General features: G+C 43.5%; 1 protein-coding gene across 2 annotated transcripts in view; it reads left to right on the top strand.

The window, feature by feature from the left end:
• The window catches only part of MAP3K3 (mitogen-activated protein kinase kinase kinase 3), a 70,131-nt gene that overhangs the window by 9,239 nt on the left and 42,278 nt on the right, over positions 1–18,614 (top strand). Inside the window, exons 2-4 of one of the 2 annotated variants that reach the window (XM_047756969.1) lie at positions 514–635; positions 2,535–2,627; positions 13,746–13,786. In XM_047756969.1, the coding sequence (XP_047612925.1) occupies positions 514–635; positions 2,535–2,627; positions 13,746–13,786 (256 nt within the window). The remainder of the gene's footprint in view (positions 1–513; positions 636–2,534; positions 2,628–13,745; positions 13,787–18,614) is intronic. The other variant, XM_047756970.1, reaches the window with a different exon arrangement.

Here is an 18,614-nt window from a genome sequence, read left to right as displayed (position 1 = left end):
CGATTTGACCCCTAGCCTGGGAACCTCCATGTGCTGCGAGCGAGGCTCTAGAAAAGACGAAAAGACAATAAATAAATAAGTAAATAAATAAAAAATAAAAAAAGAATGTCTTTGTCCCATAATCAACTCCATGAATTCATCTTTTCACTCCGTACCCTACTACACTGTGCTCTGTTGTTCTTCACTTCATTCCAACTTCTCATCTATTTTTTCTGGTTGAGTTTCTCTGGCACGAGGAATTGCTCTGTTTGAGCACCTCCCTTGCCCCCAGTGAATTCATAGATATTGCTGCCAGAAATCTGATTGGAAAGCTATTAGAATCCATTAAAATTCACATTGCCATAGTCTGACCTCAGTTATCTACTTTTCACGGATAGCAAATTCATGTGATTATAGTTACAGGATCTGTCATTTCACCTGGGCAGAACTCCCTGAGTCTGTCATGTAATTTGTGAAAGTACTTTTGTGGTCTGTGTTAAAGTATCTTAGTGCATGTGCTTTCTTTCTTTGCAGACGAACAGGAGGCACTGAACTCGATCATGAAGGATCTGGTGGCCCTCCAGATGAGCCGACGTCCCCGGGTGCCTGGATATGAGACCATTAAGAACAAAGACACTGGTCACCCAAATAGGCAGGTGTGTGTGTGGCCATAGCAAGCTTAATTGGACTTGGTGGGGAGAGGTTTTCAGGTGGGAAATATTTGAGAAGCCAATGATGCTTGAATGCTATTGGCCCCTTCTTTTCACAGTCTGTTAAGTGGTAAGTGCTGAATACCAATCAGGTGTGGGTCATGTTCTGCAGTCCCAATGCCTCGTGCATCTGACCTTATACATAAATGTTTCATCTGTGGGAATAAGAGTAGTTTCCTTGCTAATTATGGGGAAAGTATTCATATAATTTTTTCTTTACTGATCATTTGGCAAATGTTTTATCCAGATTCACAATCACAAACTCAGAAGATTTTTGTAGCTATGTTACAGTGTATACTCAGGAAACATTATTTTCAGTATTAGTTTATGTAAGCTAAAATTAGGAAGGGAAGTTTATTTAATAAAACTTGATACAATATATTCTGAAGGTAACAATGAGTGATTTTGTTGTTATTGTTGTTTATAGTTGTTCTCCTTCATTCACTTGGGTAGTTGAGAGTGCCTGTTTTATTGAGAGTTGTGTGCTTCCTTAGGGAAAGTTTGTATTTCGTTAACATTTAAACTTGTGCACTGTTGAGAACCTTCTCACCTCCACTGTCATTTACCTCTCAGTCTCCTGGGTCCTTTGGGCGGCAGAGAAGAGTGAATGATGGGGAGCTTTTCTTCCTACTGGGTATCAGATGGCATGTTTGGTGTATTTAATGAAATTTGCCATAATAACCTTCCTTGTGGTTCTCTTTGTCATCAGCTAACCTTCTCTCTCCTCATTTGTACCTTATCTACCATCCTTCAGAAGTACTCTTGGTTCCTAGAGAAAATACAAGCCTAGAACCTTTTCTGTCTGAGGTCTGCTAGATATAGCCTCCCAGGGTATTTCCTGCCTTTAGGAAAACTAGGGAGCCTGAGTCCTTTTGTTTCAGTTTTAGTAGAAGGAATAGTTTAGAAAGCTGCTTTTATTTTTTTGTGGTTACTTTACAGACCTGGAAGAACAACAGAATAGGGCCCATTCTTGTACTGTGTTCATACATTATTCTTGTACTGGTGGCTTCTCCCTTGCTGTAATTCATTTCTATACAAAGCTACTTTTGGAAGGGAGCATTTTACCAGAAGTGAATCCCCTCCCCCCAGGCTTGAGTCTAATGACCTCACTTTCCTTCCTGTCTTCCTATGTGGAGTGTGCTTGCTAATGCTGCTCCAGTCACCTGATCTTTCTCCGAATGGGACTATTTGTGTGGGTACCAGTTAGTAGATGAAAAGGGGAAGCTTTCTTGAGTTGGAAGGCCCCAAGGAAAACCCGGCTGAGAAGAGGAGGGGTGAAGTGGTCTCAGATCATGCCTTGAAGGGAGATTACCTTTTAGGAATCCTGCTTAGAGCCTACAACCTATTATAAGAAATGTCCTGATTTTTACTGTGCCTGCTGCTGTGTTACTGGAGTGAAGGCAGTATAAAGGTAGAAGTCTGTGAAAAAGATAAGCTTGTATCAGGAAGTAATCTTTTTTTTTTTTTTTTTTAAATCTTTTGCCATTTCTTGGGCCGCTCCCGCGGCATATGGAGGTTCTCAGGCTAGGGGTCTAATCGGAGCTGTGGCCGCCAGCCTATGCCAGAGCCACAGCAATGCAGGATCCGAGCCGCGTCTGCAACCTACACCACAACTCACGGCAACGCCAGATCCTTAACCCACTGAGCAAGGGCAGGGACCGAACCCACAACCCCATGGTTGCTAGTCGGATTCGTTAACCACTGCACCACGACGGGAACTCCTCAGGAAGTAATCTTAACAAGAATTACTAACTCTTTGGACTCACAGTTTACTTGAGTATTGTCAAATTTTTTCTGTTGCATGAAGGATACAAATTATTAACCTCAGTTTTTTTGTTTTTAAAGAAAAAACACAACAGCAGCAGCTCAGCCCTTCTGAACAGCCCCACAGTAACAGCAAGTTCATGTGCAGGGGCCAGTGAGAAAAAGAAATTTTTGGTAAGGAACAAAATTACCCGTTAAAGCTAAAATGTGCTTTTAAATCCAATGCTAGTGCTGGAAGAGTGTGGAATTCATTTCCTGGACAGATTGTTTTCGTGGATATGTAGGGAGCGCTTGTTACTCATTACCTGTGTTCTGTCACCGTTTCTCACAGTGATATTATTCATAAGCAGCCTCTGTCAGTGTTGGCCAGTAAACTCCTGTGATGATAGGAATGTTCTATGTTTGTGCTGTCCAGTGTAGTAGCCACTAGCCACACGTAGCTACTGAGCAACTGAGGAACTGAATTTAAAATTTTATTTAACTTTAATTATTTTAAATAACCACATGTGGTTAGCAGCTATTGTCTTGGACAGCACAACTTTATATACTGTATAAGGGACTAATGATTTGTTGGCAAGAAATTAAGTACATGTTTGGAGATGAGTACATCTCCTTGGTACATTCACTCCCTCAACACAGGTTCTGAATTTCTGTACATTGGGATAAGCTCATCATTGGGAATCCTGTCTAAGATTCTGTTCTAGGAGCATGGGGGTCTGGGAGGAATGTGAATCTGTGGAATGAGCATGCTGTTTAGAAATTGAAGCTCAGAGTTTTATGTTAATATTGCTAAAAGGGCAATGATAATGTCAAAATAGCTTCTCCCTTTAATAAAGTCAAGGTTGTAGAGTGGCCTCTCCTGGGAAATGTAGCAGGTGTTCAGCTTCTGACCAGGACAAAATATTCTTCGGCAAAATCCTAAAAGCGAAAGGCGAGAGAAAGCCTCAGTGAATGCATTTCCAAGGAAGGATGGGGTGAGATGCAGGTGATGGAAACATTTGGGGGAGGAGGAGGTGTTTACAGCTCAGGGTAATGAAAAGAGCCCAGTCTAAGAGTCCCAAGATGTTAATCATTTGTTAACATAGGACTTTACAGTTAACAGAGTGAATTCCCTTTAAAAAAATTCTTGTTTTTGTTTGCTTGGAACTGGGATAGGATTGGACCATTTTCTCCACTACTGGTCTTTCTGCCAAAAGGTCCATGGTTAAGAGGAGAAAGGAAAGAAAGCAAAACCTAATTTAAATGTCTAAGAGATACCCAATTGGTCTAAGAAATGTCAATTTGGGCTGAAGTTTCAAATTGCAGAATCCTAGTTGAAAGTAAGCTAAGTATTTTGGCCAGCAGGAAGGTGCTTTGTCCAGTGATGAGATGCGCTGGCAGAGGCAAGCAGCACTTAAGTGTGAGAATGGCAGAGCTGAGATTGGCATAGCCTCATGGGCTCAAGCTTGGAACAGCAGGGAATGCCAGGGGAGCTGAGGGTTCATTGACAGAGTTGTTTGGGACCTGGGACCTAGAAGAACTAGAAAACCTAATGTAATAACTCTACTTGGTAGGACTTCAGACATCCTCTTTCTTGAGTAAACAAGCTAGGCAATGATTGAGAAAGAGAACAGCTAAGCATTCTAAGCAGTTATGGAAGTACAGGGGCATGAGGTGCTTGGTTTTTCAGCTCTTTGCTAGGAGGAGGGGTCTGTGCTCTTTGTATTCTTCTACCTGGACATTAGGTCCCTGGAAGCCTACAGCCTGGTCGGAGCTAGCTACACATTCTTAGATATGTATGGCACATCCTAGGTATGGCTAGAGCCTATGGATGGTTTTGTAGGCCATGCTGTGCAACATCCCTTTACCAGTCATTAACTCACAGTACTTTATCAACAAGCACTCTTTCTCTGTGAGGTTGACAGCTTAATAGAGTGAAAAGAGCACTGGTCTACAAATCCTTGAGTTGTTTAATCCTTCAACATGAGATTTTACAATTTACAGAGTGCTTTCAACAACAAAAGTTAACAAAATAACAACTATAAATGTGTATAATATATTATAAAGTTTACAAAGTGCTTATGCAAAGGTATTAAATAGAGCCAGGAAGCAAACCCAGATCTTCTGACTCCTGGTCAGAATGGTTTTACCATATGTAAGTCTAATAACCTTTCTAAACCTCAGTTTTTCCATCTGAAAATACAGGCATACTGTCTACCTCTGAAAGTTGTTGTAAGATCATAGACAGAACATAAAGTATTTTATACATTGTAAAACAATGTACAAATGTAGTGATTATATCGCTTCTGTTATGTTCTGGCGTTGTAGGTATGAGCCCTAGTAAAAGCTTCTAACCAGAACTATGCAGATTGTCATGGAACCGAAAGGGTTAAGGTTTTATACTTTTATTGAATTGTCATTACTATCTATTAGATGGTCCTTTGCAGACTTCTGAAGCTAGCCTAATATATGAAAGTCCCAGTGGAAGAAGAAATAGAATCCTTATTTCCATGGATTCTTTTCCCTTGAATCTTTTAATTTTTTTTAAAATTTCTTTTAAAATTTTATTGTCACACCTGAGGCATATGGAAGTTCATGGGCCAGGGATTGAATCCGAGCCACAGCTGTGACCTATGCAATGACTGGAGCTTCTACCGTGGGGTTCTTTTTTGTCTTTGTATTTGAGGGCTGCACCCATGGTATATGGAGATTTCCATGTTAGGGGTCGAATTGGAGCCATAGCTGCCAGCCTATGCCTCAGCCATAGCGTGCGGGATCCAAGCCATGTCTGTGAACTACACCACAGCTCACAGCAACGCTGGATCCTTAACTCACTTGAGCAGCATGGATACTCATCGGGTTTGTTACCACTGAGCGACAACGGGAACTCCTGCAGTAGAATTCTTAACACACCGTGCCACAGCGGGAACTTTATGTTCCTTTGAATCTTATCACACTGGTAGGTTAAGGCTTGAACAGAGTCCATGGTCTGAGTCTGACCCTCTACATATTCACTAGTGGGTACTTCAGAATGGAAAAGTTGCTTTTTTTTTCACAGCAGGTGCTGCAAGGGCAGGCTCCTGGCTATCAGTTGTAGAGGAGAGATTTCTAGGAGCTATTCCTCCAGCAGGGTCAGTGTTGAGCAGACTGTCTTTTGCTTTTACTGTGATAGTCCTGACTCTTCAGGACTTCCCTTTCTCTTTCAAGGGTTGTTGATAAGATAGTCCGGCTAGTTTGAAAACAAAACATAATGCATTATACAAGTCTCATGTCAGTTTCGTAAGAAGTTTCCTTTTCTGTGTTAGTTTATTAAGTAGTAATAAATAACTAATACACCATTTAATCATTAATTTATTCACTGATTCCCTGAGCCAGGCACAGTGCTAGGACTGGGGATATAGAAGGAACAAGGGCTGAGAAAAAGGTTGCTTGCTTTTTTCTCCCCCCCCTTTTCTTTTTAGGGCCATGCTCTCAGCATATGGAAGTTCCTAGGCTAGGGGTCAAATTGGAGCTATAGGTGCCAGCCTACACCACAGCCACAGCAACTCGGGATCTGAGCTGCATCTGCAACCTACACCACAGCTCACGACAATGCTGATCGAGGCCGGGCATGGAACCTGTGTCCTCGTGGATACTAGTTTGGCTCATTACCACTGAGCCACAGCAGGAAAGCCCAGGGTTGCTTTATAATCATCTCTTCCACTGATCTCTTAGGACTTTCCTGAGTCACACAAAATCATTTTTGTTGCTCTTGGCTTTTTCTTCCATTTTATTTACTGTCTTTAGTAAAATAAAGACTCTAGTGCCAAAGATGGAAACCATTAAAGGTATATAGCAACTATAGGGAGGGGGAGCACTACAGAATCAGAGAGAGGGTACCAAAGATGATACCTGGCTGGGGCTTTTGCCAGGTCAGAGGTTCACAAACCTTTGTTTAATAAACACGTTGTTGTTGTTTTGAGTTCTTGGGAACTTTCTTGGGTTGCATGTTCAGTCATTGAGTTCAGACTTTGAGAAGATCATTTCAAAGTTTGGTATCATTAGTTACTCCAGTTGCCCCCAATGAGTTCCCAAATCTGTAACTCAGCCTGGAGGCCTGCACTGACCTTCTCCTGGGCATAGCTCTCACTCTTCCTTTCACCAGATTGGCTCTGGTGGGAGGGGGATATGAACCTGCCTAGACCTGAATTTTTGTGCTGGAACTTTTTTCTCAGCAGCTGTGGCACCTTTCCATTCACTTCAACCTGTGCCTATGCTCAAGCTTCTTGGACAAAAGAAATATACGTTATATTCCCTGTACCCTAGGAATCATGCAGTCTTAACTAGAAATGAGAAATAGATAGGAGAAAAGAAGAAATTAAGGTAGGATGTGACCGTGCCTAAATGTGTCATACAGATACTGAGAGCCACAGGAGGCCAGGAAAGTGAAAGATGACCTAGGGCTGAAGGAGTTAGAGTCATTTCTGGGGCAGGTGGCATTGGAAGTGGACTGTGAAGGATGTGTCAGAGTTCAGCAAGGTGGAGAGGAGAAAGTGTGGCACTCCAGGCTGGAAACCTGATTTATTTTAGGGTCACATCTGCAGCATATGGAAGTTCCCAGGCTAGGGGTTGAATTGGAGCTGCAGCTGCCGGCCTATACCATAGCCACAGCAGTGCTGGAACTTTAACCCACTGAATGAGGTCATGGATTGAACCCATATCCTCATGGATACTAACCTGGCTTATTAGTTCCCTGAGCCACCATGGGAACTCTGGGAAACTGAATTATCAAAGGCCTAGTGGTTGGAATGAATATGGCATAGTTCAGGAAATAGGGTGGGCATTGCACTGGCTGGAGAGAGGTTTCCCTTTGAGAACAAACAGTGTGAGATGGTTAGGTAAACTGAGTGAGCTTAAATTCCAGAGGGCTTCGAATGATAGCTTTTGCTCTGTTAACAGGTAAATTCTACGTCTTTGTGACTTTACAAACATTTCCAAAACAGGGAAGAGGAGGACATTGTTCCCCGCTGTCACTTAGGGACCCTGATTGAGGGTAGCTCCTCTGACCTGGAACATGTGGGTGCCATTGAAGAGAGTATAGTGCTCAGTTCTGTTCCCAGCTGTTGGTCAGAACTGGTTACAAAGCCCCAAACTAACTTCAGAAGAGGCTGAGCAGTGCAGAGGAGTGCATGGAATGCCTGTGATTGATGTGCTTCTGCCATGGGAGTGCTGCACAGACACCCTTCCCCAGAGGAGGCATCACTTAATATATAGAACATGGAGTTCCCATCATGGCTCAGCAGTAACAAACCCAACTAGTATCCCTGAGGATGTGGGTTTGATCCCTGGCCTCACTCAGTGGGTTAAGGGTCCGGCGTTGCGGCGAGCTATGGTGTAGGTAGAAGATTCGACTCGGATCCCATGTTGCTGTGGCTGTGGTGTAGGCTGGCAGCTGCAGCTCTGATTCAACCCTTCATCTGGGAACTTCCATATGCCACGGTGTGACCCTAAAAAGCAAAAGAATTATATGTGTGTGTACACACACAGAGAGAGAGAGAGAGTGTACTACTACTGCTCTAAATCTAGAAGTGCATTCTGAAACACTTTTGGCTCCAAGGGTTTTTGGTTAAAGGAGAATGGACCTGTATAATCATTTATTGAACACGTATGTGTCAGATAGATACTCTTGTCTTATCTTTGTCCAAATTATGTGGTAATTCCATGAGACAGATACTATCACTATTTTCACTTTACAGATGAGGAAGCTGGGTCACAGAGAGATTAGTAACAAGTTCAAGGTTACAGTGGGGAGGTTGTAGAGCCAGGATTTCAAGCCTGACGTTTTGACTCTGGCACTGCATTCCTGACAGCGATTTATCTTCCTCAAATACAAGAAAGACAGATGAGGTTTTGCTTGAGAAATTGGGGCTGAACATAGAGATTTGGGAAAGTTCTATTTAGATTTTTAATTCCTGCTGAGAAGATGTGAAGAGAGGGAGAGAAATCCAGAGGCCAAAAGTCCAAACATTGAGGAACAGTCACATGTTGGGGGAGGGGTGGGAGAAGGCTTGAGGAAGAGGAACCAGCAAAGAAGCAGAAGTGATTAGAGTGGTGGCAGGTTTCCTGGGTTGGTATAGCGTCACAGAGGCAAGGAGGAGAGAACCTCGTGACAAAGGACTTGGTCGCCAGAGTAAAATGCCTCGGAGAGGCAGGGAGAATGACTGGCAGGAAGGAATTGAATCCAGTTATCTTTATCTGAATTTTCTTATCCATGGCTTACTCTAGCCTGCCTGTCAGGGGAAACTCAGATTTAGGAACTTGGTAGATTTGGGCATACCATGTAGTACATGGAAGCCAGTCATGGGCCTGCATCCTGCTGTGGAAAGGCTGTTACCACATCAGAGAAGGGATTCAGAAGGCTAGGCATCTTTGTTTACACTGCTTACTAATCACAGGCTAGGTTAGGCTTGAGTAGGAGTCATTTGTGGTTTGAGGCAAAAGTTTAATTCCCTTTCTGACTAAATTCACGTAGAATAGTGTTTGGATTATGGCCCATAATGAAATAAATTTAGTTCCTTCAGTCCCACAGAGGTAAGGATGGGATTCCTTCATAGGTGCGTATAAATATAATGCCCCAGTTTAAGAATGAGAGCTATTTGTTGTGTGTTTTTTATTACTATTTAAAAAAATTAGAGGAAGTTCCCATTATGGCACAGCAGAAATTAATCAGACTAGGAACCATGAGGTTGCAGGTTCGATCCCTGGCCTTGCTCAGTGGGTTAAGGATCTGCAGTTGCTGTGAGCTGTGGTGTGGGTCTCAGACCTGGCCAAGGTCTGGTGTTGCTGTGGCTCTGGTGTAGGCCGGCACCTGTAGCTGCGATTGGACCCCTGGCCTGGGAACCTCCATATGCCATGGGCGTGGCCCTAAAAAACAAAAAACAAACAAACAAAGATAGTTGGAATTCCCAGTGCGGTGCAGTAGAAACAAATCTGACGAGTATCCATGAGGATTCAGGTTCGATCCCTGGCCTTGCTAAGTGAGTTAAGGACCCAGCATTGTTGTGAGCTGTGGTTTATTTTAGGTCACAGATGTAGCTTGGATCCCATGTTGCTGTGGCTGAGGTGAAGGGCAGCAGCTGCAGCTCTGATTCTACCCCTAACCTGAGAACTTCCATATGCCACAGGTGCCCTAAAAAGAAAAAAGAAAAAAATAGGGGCTTCTGCTATGGTGCAGTGGGATCGGTAGCATCTCTGGAACACTGGGACATGGGTTTGATCCTTGGCCCAACACAGTGGGTTAAGGATCCAGCTCAGATCTGCTCACTGGCCAAGGAAACTCCATGTGTTGCAGGGCGCCCCAAAAGAAAAAAATTTTGTAACAAAAATTAATGTATCATACTAATGTATGATGTTAATAATAGGGGTAACTGGGCGTGGGGAGAAGGGTATATGGACACTTTCTGCTCTATCTGCTTAATTTTTCTACAAATCTAAAACTGTTCTAAAAATAGAATCTGTTAATAAAATATAGTAATAGTGAGAGCTACATTAAGGTGTGTTGGGCTGTCAGCAGGAGGAGGTGAAGGGAGTGGTAACCCAGCTGCAGGGACAGATGGGACTGTGTGCTGAGCACTTGTGCTACTTCAGAGCTGGCTGTGGAACTGGACAGTGTGGGTGTCTGGTGATGGCACATCAGAGCATGGCAGCCTGTCTCAGGCCCTTGCCTTGGGAACTGCTTAGCACTTTAGAGAAAGGAGAAGAAGAAGACAGTGAAAAAACTGTTGTCACTCATACAAACCTTGAGGCCACATGATAACTTCCTCTGCTGCAGAGTCCCATCTCTGCTTGTGTGCACATATGCACGTGTGCATGCACGCATGCACCATCTTTTTCACCTAGAATGCAGACTAGCTGGGGCACACTGCCTTCCCGTTTCGCCTTCTCCATTGCCACCCATTTACAGCCTCTGTCAGAGCCTCCCCTATTGGTTGCCAAGGGCCCATAGCTTCTTGCATGATCAATACTGTGGTCTTCTGATTCTGACTGCATTATAATTCCACCTCCTCCATGAGTTCCGAAAAGTAAGGTCTTAAAAGATCCTTTGAGGGTTTCCTTCTTTTAGTGCTCCCATTGAATCCCTGCTTCTGTGAGTAAAATAAACTTCCCTTAGCTGTGTGACACATAAATTTGTAGCACATCTGGGCTTAAGGGTTTGAATCCTGGCTCTTTTTTTTTTTTTTTTTTTAATGGCTGTACCTGCAGCATATGGAGGTTCCCAGGCTAGGGGTCGAATTGGAGTTGTAGCCGCCTGCCTACACCAGAGCCACAGCAACACTAGATCTGAGCCACATCTGCAACCCACACCACAGCTTAACCTGTGGATCCTTAACCAACTGAGTGAGGCCAGGGATCGAACCTGCTACCTCACGGTTCCTAGTCAGGTTTGTTTCTGCTGAGCCATAACTGGAACTCCTGTCATAATTGTTAATGGATGAAGTCCATATGTTACATCGCAGGATAATAGGGCTTTATCAGAGCTAAATATTGAGGAGTTGTCATATTGCAGGCCTGTTCCTCAGGGGAGCTTTGCTGCAACTGTTTAGTATGTGAACTTTACAGGGACACTAAGCTCCTCGAGCCTCCACTTCCTAATTTTTAAATTAATGGGTTAGAGGATATATATATATATATATATATATATATATATATATTTGTCTTTTTGCCATTTCTTGGGCAGCTTCCGCGGCATATGGAGGTTCCCAGGCTAGGGGTCTAATCGGAGCTGTAGCCGCCAGCTTACACCAGAGCCACAGCAACGCGGGATCCGAGCCGTGTCTGCAACCTACACCACAGGTCACGGCAACACTGGATCATTAACCCACTGAGCAAGGGCAGGGATCGAACCCGCAACCTCATGGTTCCTAGTCGGATTCGTTAACCACTGCACCACGACGGGAACTCCTAGAGGATGTATTCTTATATATTAATTCAGTGACTCTCAAGGTGTATTCTGGGACACCCCCCCCCCCAGAAGGTTCCCAAGAAATTTTTAGGGGTCCATCAGGTCAAAACTATTTTCATAATAGTACTAAGATGTTACCTGTTCACCCTCATACTCATAAAGAATGTGCAGTAGAGTTTTCCAGAGGCTACCTGATACATCTTATCACAATAGTTTGAAAACAAGCTGATATGAGAGTCCACCTGTCTCCTATTAAGCCATTCACTAAAGAGATTTTCATTCTCCCACTTCACTTTATAAAAAACATATATATTTTTTAAATTAAAATGTGGGAATTCCTGCTATGGCACAGTGGGTTAAGGATCTAGTATTGTCTCTGGCAGTATGGGTTTGATCCCTGGCCTGGTACAATAGGTTAAGGATTCTGTTTTGTAGCTGTGACCTGCACCACAACTGCTGCTTGGATTCGATCCCTGGCCTGGGAACTTGCATATGGCATGGGTGCAGCAAAAAAAAAAAAAGTGTTAACACATAATGATTTTTAATTATTTTAAAATTAATAAAATTAGTTAATGAATTTATTGTTTTGCTTTTTAGGGCCACACCTGCAGCACACAGAAGTTCCCAGGCTAGAGGTCGAATGGGAGCTATAGCTGCGGGCCTATGCCACAGCCACAGCAATGCCAGTTCTGGGGCTGCGTCTGTGACCTACACCACAGCTCACAGCAACACCAGATTGTTAACCCACTGAGCAAGGCCAGGGATCGAACTTGCTTCCTCATGGATACTAGTCGGGTTCATTACTGCTGAGCCACAACTAGAACTCCAAATAAAATAAGTTTAAATTTTTTTCAGTATTCATTTCTAATATGGAAAATATCAGTAGATATAATTTATATAAGCAAAAGCTCTTTGGGGTCCTCAATAATTTTGAGGGTATGAATTGGACTGAAAGAGAAGTCTAGCCCTTCAGTCTCTTGGGAAAGGGGGTCCTTTGTGCATCCATCTTACCTTTCCACTTTCTCCCTTTTCTGTTGTCTTCTCTGTCTGCTCTGTTCTTCATTTTCAGATACTCTGAAACCCTCTTCTTCCTTCCAGGCCACAGTATTTTAATTTGTCTATCTCAGTATAATTTTCATTCATTGACTATGAACCCTTTCTTACCTCTGTTCTTTTCTTCTTCTTCTGTAATATCTTTTCCCCTTTGCTGTCATTTTTTTTTTTTTGCTTTTTTGCTTTTTAGGGCCACACCTGTGGCATTTGGAGGTTCCTGGGCTAGGGGTCCAATCAATCAGAGCTACAGCTGCCAGCCTACACCATAGCCACAGCAATGCAGGATCTGAGCTTTGTCTGCGACCTATACCACAGCTCAGGGCAATGCCAGATCCCCAACCCACTGAGTGAGGTCAGGGATTGAACCTGCATCCTCATGGGTACTAGTCAGATTCGCTTCCACTGCACCACAACGGGAACTCCCTGTCATTCTAAACTCCCTCAAGCCCTTTGCAATATCTCTTCCTCCTATTTGTTCCTTAACAGAATATTCTAACACTTCTACTTCCTCTTATTTCTGACACACTCAAAACTGTTCTTCAATCAATTAATCCATTTAACAAATACTGTTAAGCACAAATATTATATACTATTTCCTTTGCCTGTCACTGGAGCTACAAAAGCAAGAGAGATGTGGTTCCTGTCCTTCTGGAGCTTGAAGGATACCCATAATGGTCAGTTAAGCTAAACCTTGGGACAGTTATAAGGTATTTATCCAAAGTGTCACTTTACTCCCACTGAGGGTAGCCTTGAAAGGATCACAGAGATCATTAGTATGCAACTATTTATTGCATGTCTACTTTGTATTAGGTATTTTACTTTTACATTTGCTCATTTAGTTCTCCTAGCAGCTCTGTGAATTAGGTGCGTTTAACCCTATTCTGCAGATAAAAAAACTGAGACTCATATTAGATAAGTGACTTGGTTGTGGCAGTATAGTTAGGAATTGTAAGTATTAAGGTTTCTTTTTCTGTTTAATTACATCAGCCAAGAAGGAAAGGTATCCTGGCCAGGAGGCGGTGATACAGTGGGAGAAACTCCAGAGCCAGTTGCAGAAATAGAAAGTGTGTGAGCTTAGAAATGACATGTCAGAGCAGAGCACCTGAGCTAGGGCTGCCACCAAGGGATCTTATCCCAAGAGCTTTGTTGCTCTTGAGGTTGGAGCTCCTTGAAAGGAATGCCTGTCAAGATAGAGAAGCTCCAACAGGAGCCAGGGATGTTTGCTGAATATTGCTAAAGGACTGCCTGAGGCGTACCTGGGAAGGGCAGGAGTGACACAGCCAGAGAACTTGCTAACCTGTCTATCATTTCTTTGGCAGAGTGACGTCAGAGTCAAGTTTGAGCACAATGGGGAGAGGCGGTAAGTCTGTCTTCTGATGAATGGTTGTTTTCCTGTGTGCTGCATTTCTTAGCTTTCAGCTTGGAATGATTGCTGTGGGTCACTGGCTGGGTAATGGGCATAAAGGGGACAGTTTCACCCTTGGCCGGGCCAACTGATTCAGCCTTGTTTCTGGTTTTAGAATTGGAAGCCATTTCAACTGTTAATGTTGTATTTTACTCTTCTGCTCTTATCCTGCTACTGTGAGCTCTGCCATTGTGCTAGGGGAAGAAGTCAGGACACCAGATATACTGAGTCATGCCTTCCAGACACACACTGTGCCACCCGTAGGCATCAGAGGGAGATGAGGATTCTCCCGTGACATGGTGCCATTCCCATGCCCGGTACAGTGTCCCTGGTTTTGTCCACAGTAGGGGTCAGGTTGGTGAATTGGTGGTTTCTTTAAAATGTCTTCTAGGTCATGGGAACCTGCATGTCTTCTCAATTGTGAAAGATTTTGTATCATTCAAGAACATAGAAAGGGAGTTTTTCCAGTCTGTATTCTGTATCTTACTTTAGGGAAATGAGAGTAATGTTACAAAACCCTTCTATCCTTTTCTCTATTGTCTCCAGATAGTTTTTGTAGAAAGTCAAGGTAGAAGTTCTCAGTGGAGAAAAATATTACTCCACTAATTTCTCAAGTTATTTTAAGGAAAACCTTTAAGAAAGCATACAGAACTCTGGTCATGGGATTTGAGACCCAGTGTGTGCATGTGTGTGGTACATATGTACATAAGCTGCTTTTCTTTTTTTTCTTTTTAGGGCCACACCCCCGGCATGTGGAGGTTCCCAGGCTAGGGGTCAAATTGAAGCTGCAGCTGCCAGCCCACACCACAGCCACAGCAATGCAGGATCCATGCCATATCTGCAGCCTACACCACAGCTTTTGCAAGGCCAGATCCTTAAACCTACTGAGCAAGGCCAGGGATCGAACTTGCATCGTCATGGATACATTAGTTGGGTTTGTTTCCACTGTGCCACAACGAGAACTCCATAAGTGTTTTTCAATATCTTTTTCGTATCTTTGCCTTTCTCTCCCATTGATCACTGCCCCCGCCCCTTTTCCTTTGCTTTGCGCCATAGGAGGGGCAGAGAGCATAGCCAGAAGAATAAGATCCTCTTGCTTCACAAGTCCCACTGGAGGACCTTAATGCCTTCAAACGTTCTTGTATTGGTAGTTCTCTGCTGCTGGCATCTTTCCACCCTCTTCGAAGCTAGCTCCCAAGGAGATCTGTGGCTGCTTTTCTCCCTTAAGAAGATTCCTTCAGAAGCCTGTAAGGTTGGTGGAGGTTGCCCAACGGAAACATGGTGCAGAGAGTGGTCTGCAAAGCTAGGGTCCTGCTGCCGCCATGTGGCTTCTAGGGCTGTTCCAGGCCTGGAGGGAGGAAGGTCTTCTGAACTCTGTCCCCAGCTGCTCATCCTGTGTCCTGCCAGCAGCACAGAAGTTAAATTGTCACTTCTTTGTTTCTGCTTTTCACACTTCTGACCTGACTGGGTTTTGGAGGGATTGCCAAGCTTGGAGCAGCAGAGTTTTCAGAAGTAGATATGAAATCAAAAGCTCAATTGTGTTGGAGCCTAATTACGCAGTTACTCTCTTCTGAATTCCTGTTCCCAAAGTGGTGTGCAGTTACAGTGAGTGGACTTACACTGAGAAACTGTATGTGTTTAGTTTCAGAGATGCTGCCAGATCGAAACCACAAATATTTAAGGTGGTCAGGCAGGAATGGCCTTTTGAAGGCCGGAGTGGCAGTATTGGTATCAAGGTTTTCAAAACTGTGCATTCTCTTTTTATGGAGCTGTTTTCAGGACCTGTGGCATTTCACTGTGTACTGTGTGTGGAATTGAGGACTTTATATAAAGTTGGTGCAAGGAAGCCAAGTTCAAGCTGCTCTGTGCCAGACAGCTCTGGTGTCATGTATTTCTTTTTTAAATTTTTAAAATTTTTTATTTTTTTCCATTTTTATTATTCAAATGAATTTATCACATCTGTAGTTGTATAATGATCATAATCTGATTTCACAGGATTTCCGTCCCACTGGTGTCATGTATTTCATGTCTTAGGACTTTGTAGAGAATGTTATTGTGGGCTTTCTTTACTTTTTGCAGGGAATGTGGACAGTGTCTATATGCATGTTATGGGCCCTTATAGAATTAGAATTTGTAGAAAAGAGAGAAGCAGTGACTTTTCCCATTGACCATTGCCAGGTATCCATTCTGGTGGGCTGACTGTCCCTTTGGTGTGGAAGGGTGGGGCTCACACTCCGGACCCTCTTCCCTCTTAGCCTCCGGAGAGGACTGTGGGTTAGGATCTCCCTCCCTTCATGTCTGGAACTCTGGTGGGGGTGGCAGTCCTGGGTGTTAGACCTCTTTTTGAAGTACTGGCCTGAAAATGCCTGTTATTTGGTAGAATGGCAGCAGCTTAGATCTTACCAAACCTCTGGGAGTCCTGGTTTCTGATCCCAGACTTTTGGGTTGCTCATTGCCAGGCCAAATGCAGGATTTATCTCAGAGCTTGATCTTTTTCTGACTGTGCTAGGGACATCTGAGTGGCCCCTTTTGAACTGTTGCTGAGATCCTGATGGAGGGGGTGTGATTTATTATCAGGAATTAGTAGAAAGCTATTCTCTCTAAAGAAGATAGCATCTAATTATTACTTGGCAAAGTTGATTTGAGGGAAAAATATAAGGATTACAATATGGATGGATTTCCTGGTGGATATAAACTAATATATTCATCAATATAATTTCAAAAAAAGTGAAAGGTGGCTGAAGGAAAAGTTATAGAGAAATTAACTTCCTGAGATGTTAGGCTTTGTGTAAAGAATAGATTATTGTTTATAGTAATATCCCATCAGTGTTACCCAGTAGACCTTTCTGCTGTAGTGGGAATGTTCTACACTTGTCATTAGGTATCTGAGGAAATTGGTTCCTGGACCCCTCCCCCTGCCCCATGGATACCAAACTCCTTGGATAGTCAAGTTCCTTGTATAGGGAGTTCCTGTCGTGGCTCAGTGGTTAACGAACCCAACTAGTATCCATGAGGATGCAGGTTCGATTCCTGCCCTTGCTCAGTGGGTTAAGGATCCAGTGTTGCCGTGAGCTGTGGTGTAGGTCACAGACATGGCTTGGATCCCAAGTTGCTATGGCTGTGATACAGGTCGGCAGCTGTAGCTCCAACTCTACCCCTAGCCTGGGAACCTCCATATGCCGTGGCTGTGGCCCTAAAAAGACAAAAGGCAAACAAACAAATAAATAAATAAATGGTGCGGTCTTTGCATATAACCTCTGCACATCCTCCTGTATACTTTATTATTATTATTAATTTTTTGTCTTTTTGCCACTTCTTGGGCCGCTCACGCGGCATATGGAGGTTCCCAGGCTAGGGGTCGAATCAGAGCTGTGGCCGCCAGCCTACGCCAGAGCCACAGCAACGCAGGATCCGAGCCACGTCTGCAACCTACACCACAGCTCACGGCAACGCCGGATCGTTAACCCACTGAGCAAGGGCAGGGACCGAACCCGCAACCTCATGGTTCCTAGTCGGATTCGTTAACCACTGTGCCATGATGGGAACTCCCCTCCTATATACTTTAAATCTTGTCTAGATTGCTTATAATACCTTATACAATGTAAGTAGTTGCTGGCATGCAGCAAGTTGAAGTTTTGCTTTTTTGAACTTTCTAGAATTTATTTGAAATGTTTTGGATCTGCAGATGTAGACCTGGGTTTTGGAGGGATGACTGACTTATGGCTTTCTTCTCTTGTATACTAGCTACTAGCCACATGTGTCAAGTGAGCACTTGCAGTGTGGCTAGTGAGATCTGAAGGAGCCAGTTTTTAAATTTAACATTAATTAATTTGAATTTCAGTAGCCACATGTGGCTGGTGGCTACTGTATTGAACAGCGCAGTTCTAGATGATAAAGGCTTTTATGCTGCCCACTGATTTTAGCCAGCCTGGCACACAGAACATCAAAGAAGTTATCTGGTCAGATTCCACTAAAATCCAATGGCTTAGATCCCTCTTTCCTGTGGCTTATTGTTTCTCCCCCTGGTTATACCATTTCCTACTCTGATGGGCAGGGGAGATGTGAAAGAACCACACACTTCTTCCTCTCAGCATGAAAGAGAGCGAGAACTGCAGAGGCTCAGGGCTGAGTGCTGCTGCGCTGCCACATACTAGTCAGATTTCAGCTAGTCTGGACATACGAAGAGAGGAAGGTGGTTTTATTTTTTTAATTTTTTAATTTTATTTTTTGTCTTTTTGCCATTTTCTTGGGCCGCTCCTGAGGCATATGCAGGTTCCCAGGCTAGGGGTCCAATCAGAGCTGTAGCCGCTGGCCTACGCCCACAGCCACAGCAACGCAGGATCCGAGCTGAGCTGCGTCTTGACCTGCACCACAGCTCACGGCAACGCTGGATCCTTAACCCACTGAGCAAGGCCAGGGATCAAACCTGCAACCTCATGGTTCCTAGTCAGATTCGTTAACCACTGAGCCACGACGGGAACTCCAGGAAGGTGGTTTTAATAAGACACTTTTCCCTATTACCTTAAGCGTCTTTTCACATATTTATTAGCTATCTATAACTCTTCTGTGAATTGTCTCATCATATCCTTTGCTTGTGTTTCTTTTGTCCTTTTTTAATTGACTTTTGCAAGTATTTTTTCCAGGTTTGGTATTTATTTTTTAATTTTGTTGATGGTTTATTTTGCCATCAAAAGTTTAAATTTTTGTTGTCAAATTTGTCTTCTTCCTTTTTGTTTGTTTGTTTTGTCTTTTTTTTTAGGGCTGAACCTGCGGCATATGGAAG

This window comes from Phacochoerus africanus, chromosome 14, assembly GCF_016906955.1.
Source record: "Phacochoerus africanus isolate WHEZ1 chromosome 14, ROS_Pafr_v1, whole genome shotgun sequence".
NCBI classification, from domain to species: domain Eukaryota; kingdom Metazoa; phylum Chordata; class Mammalia; order Artiodactyla; family Suidae; genus Phacochoerus; species Phacochoerus africanus.
Note: the sequence above shows the minus strand (reverse complement) of the source record. Positions and strands in the feature narration are given on the sequence as shown.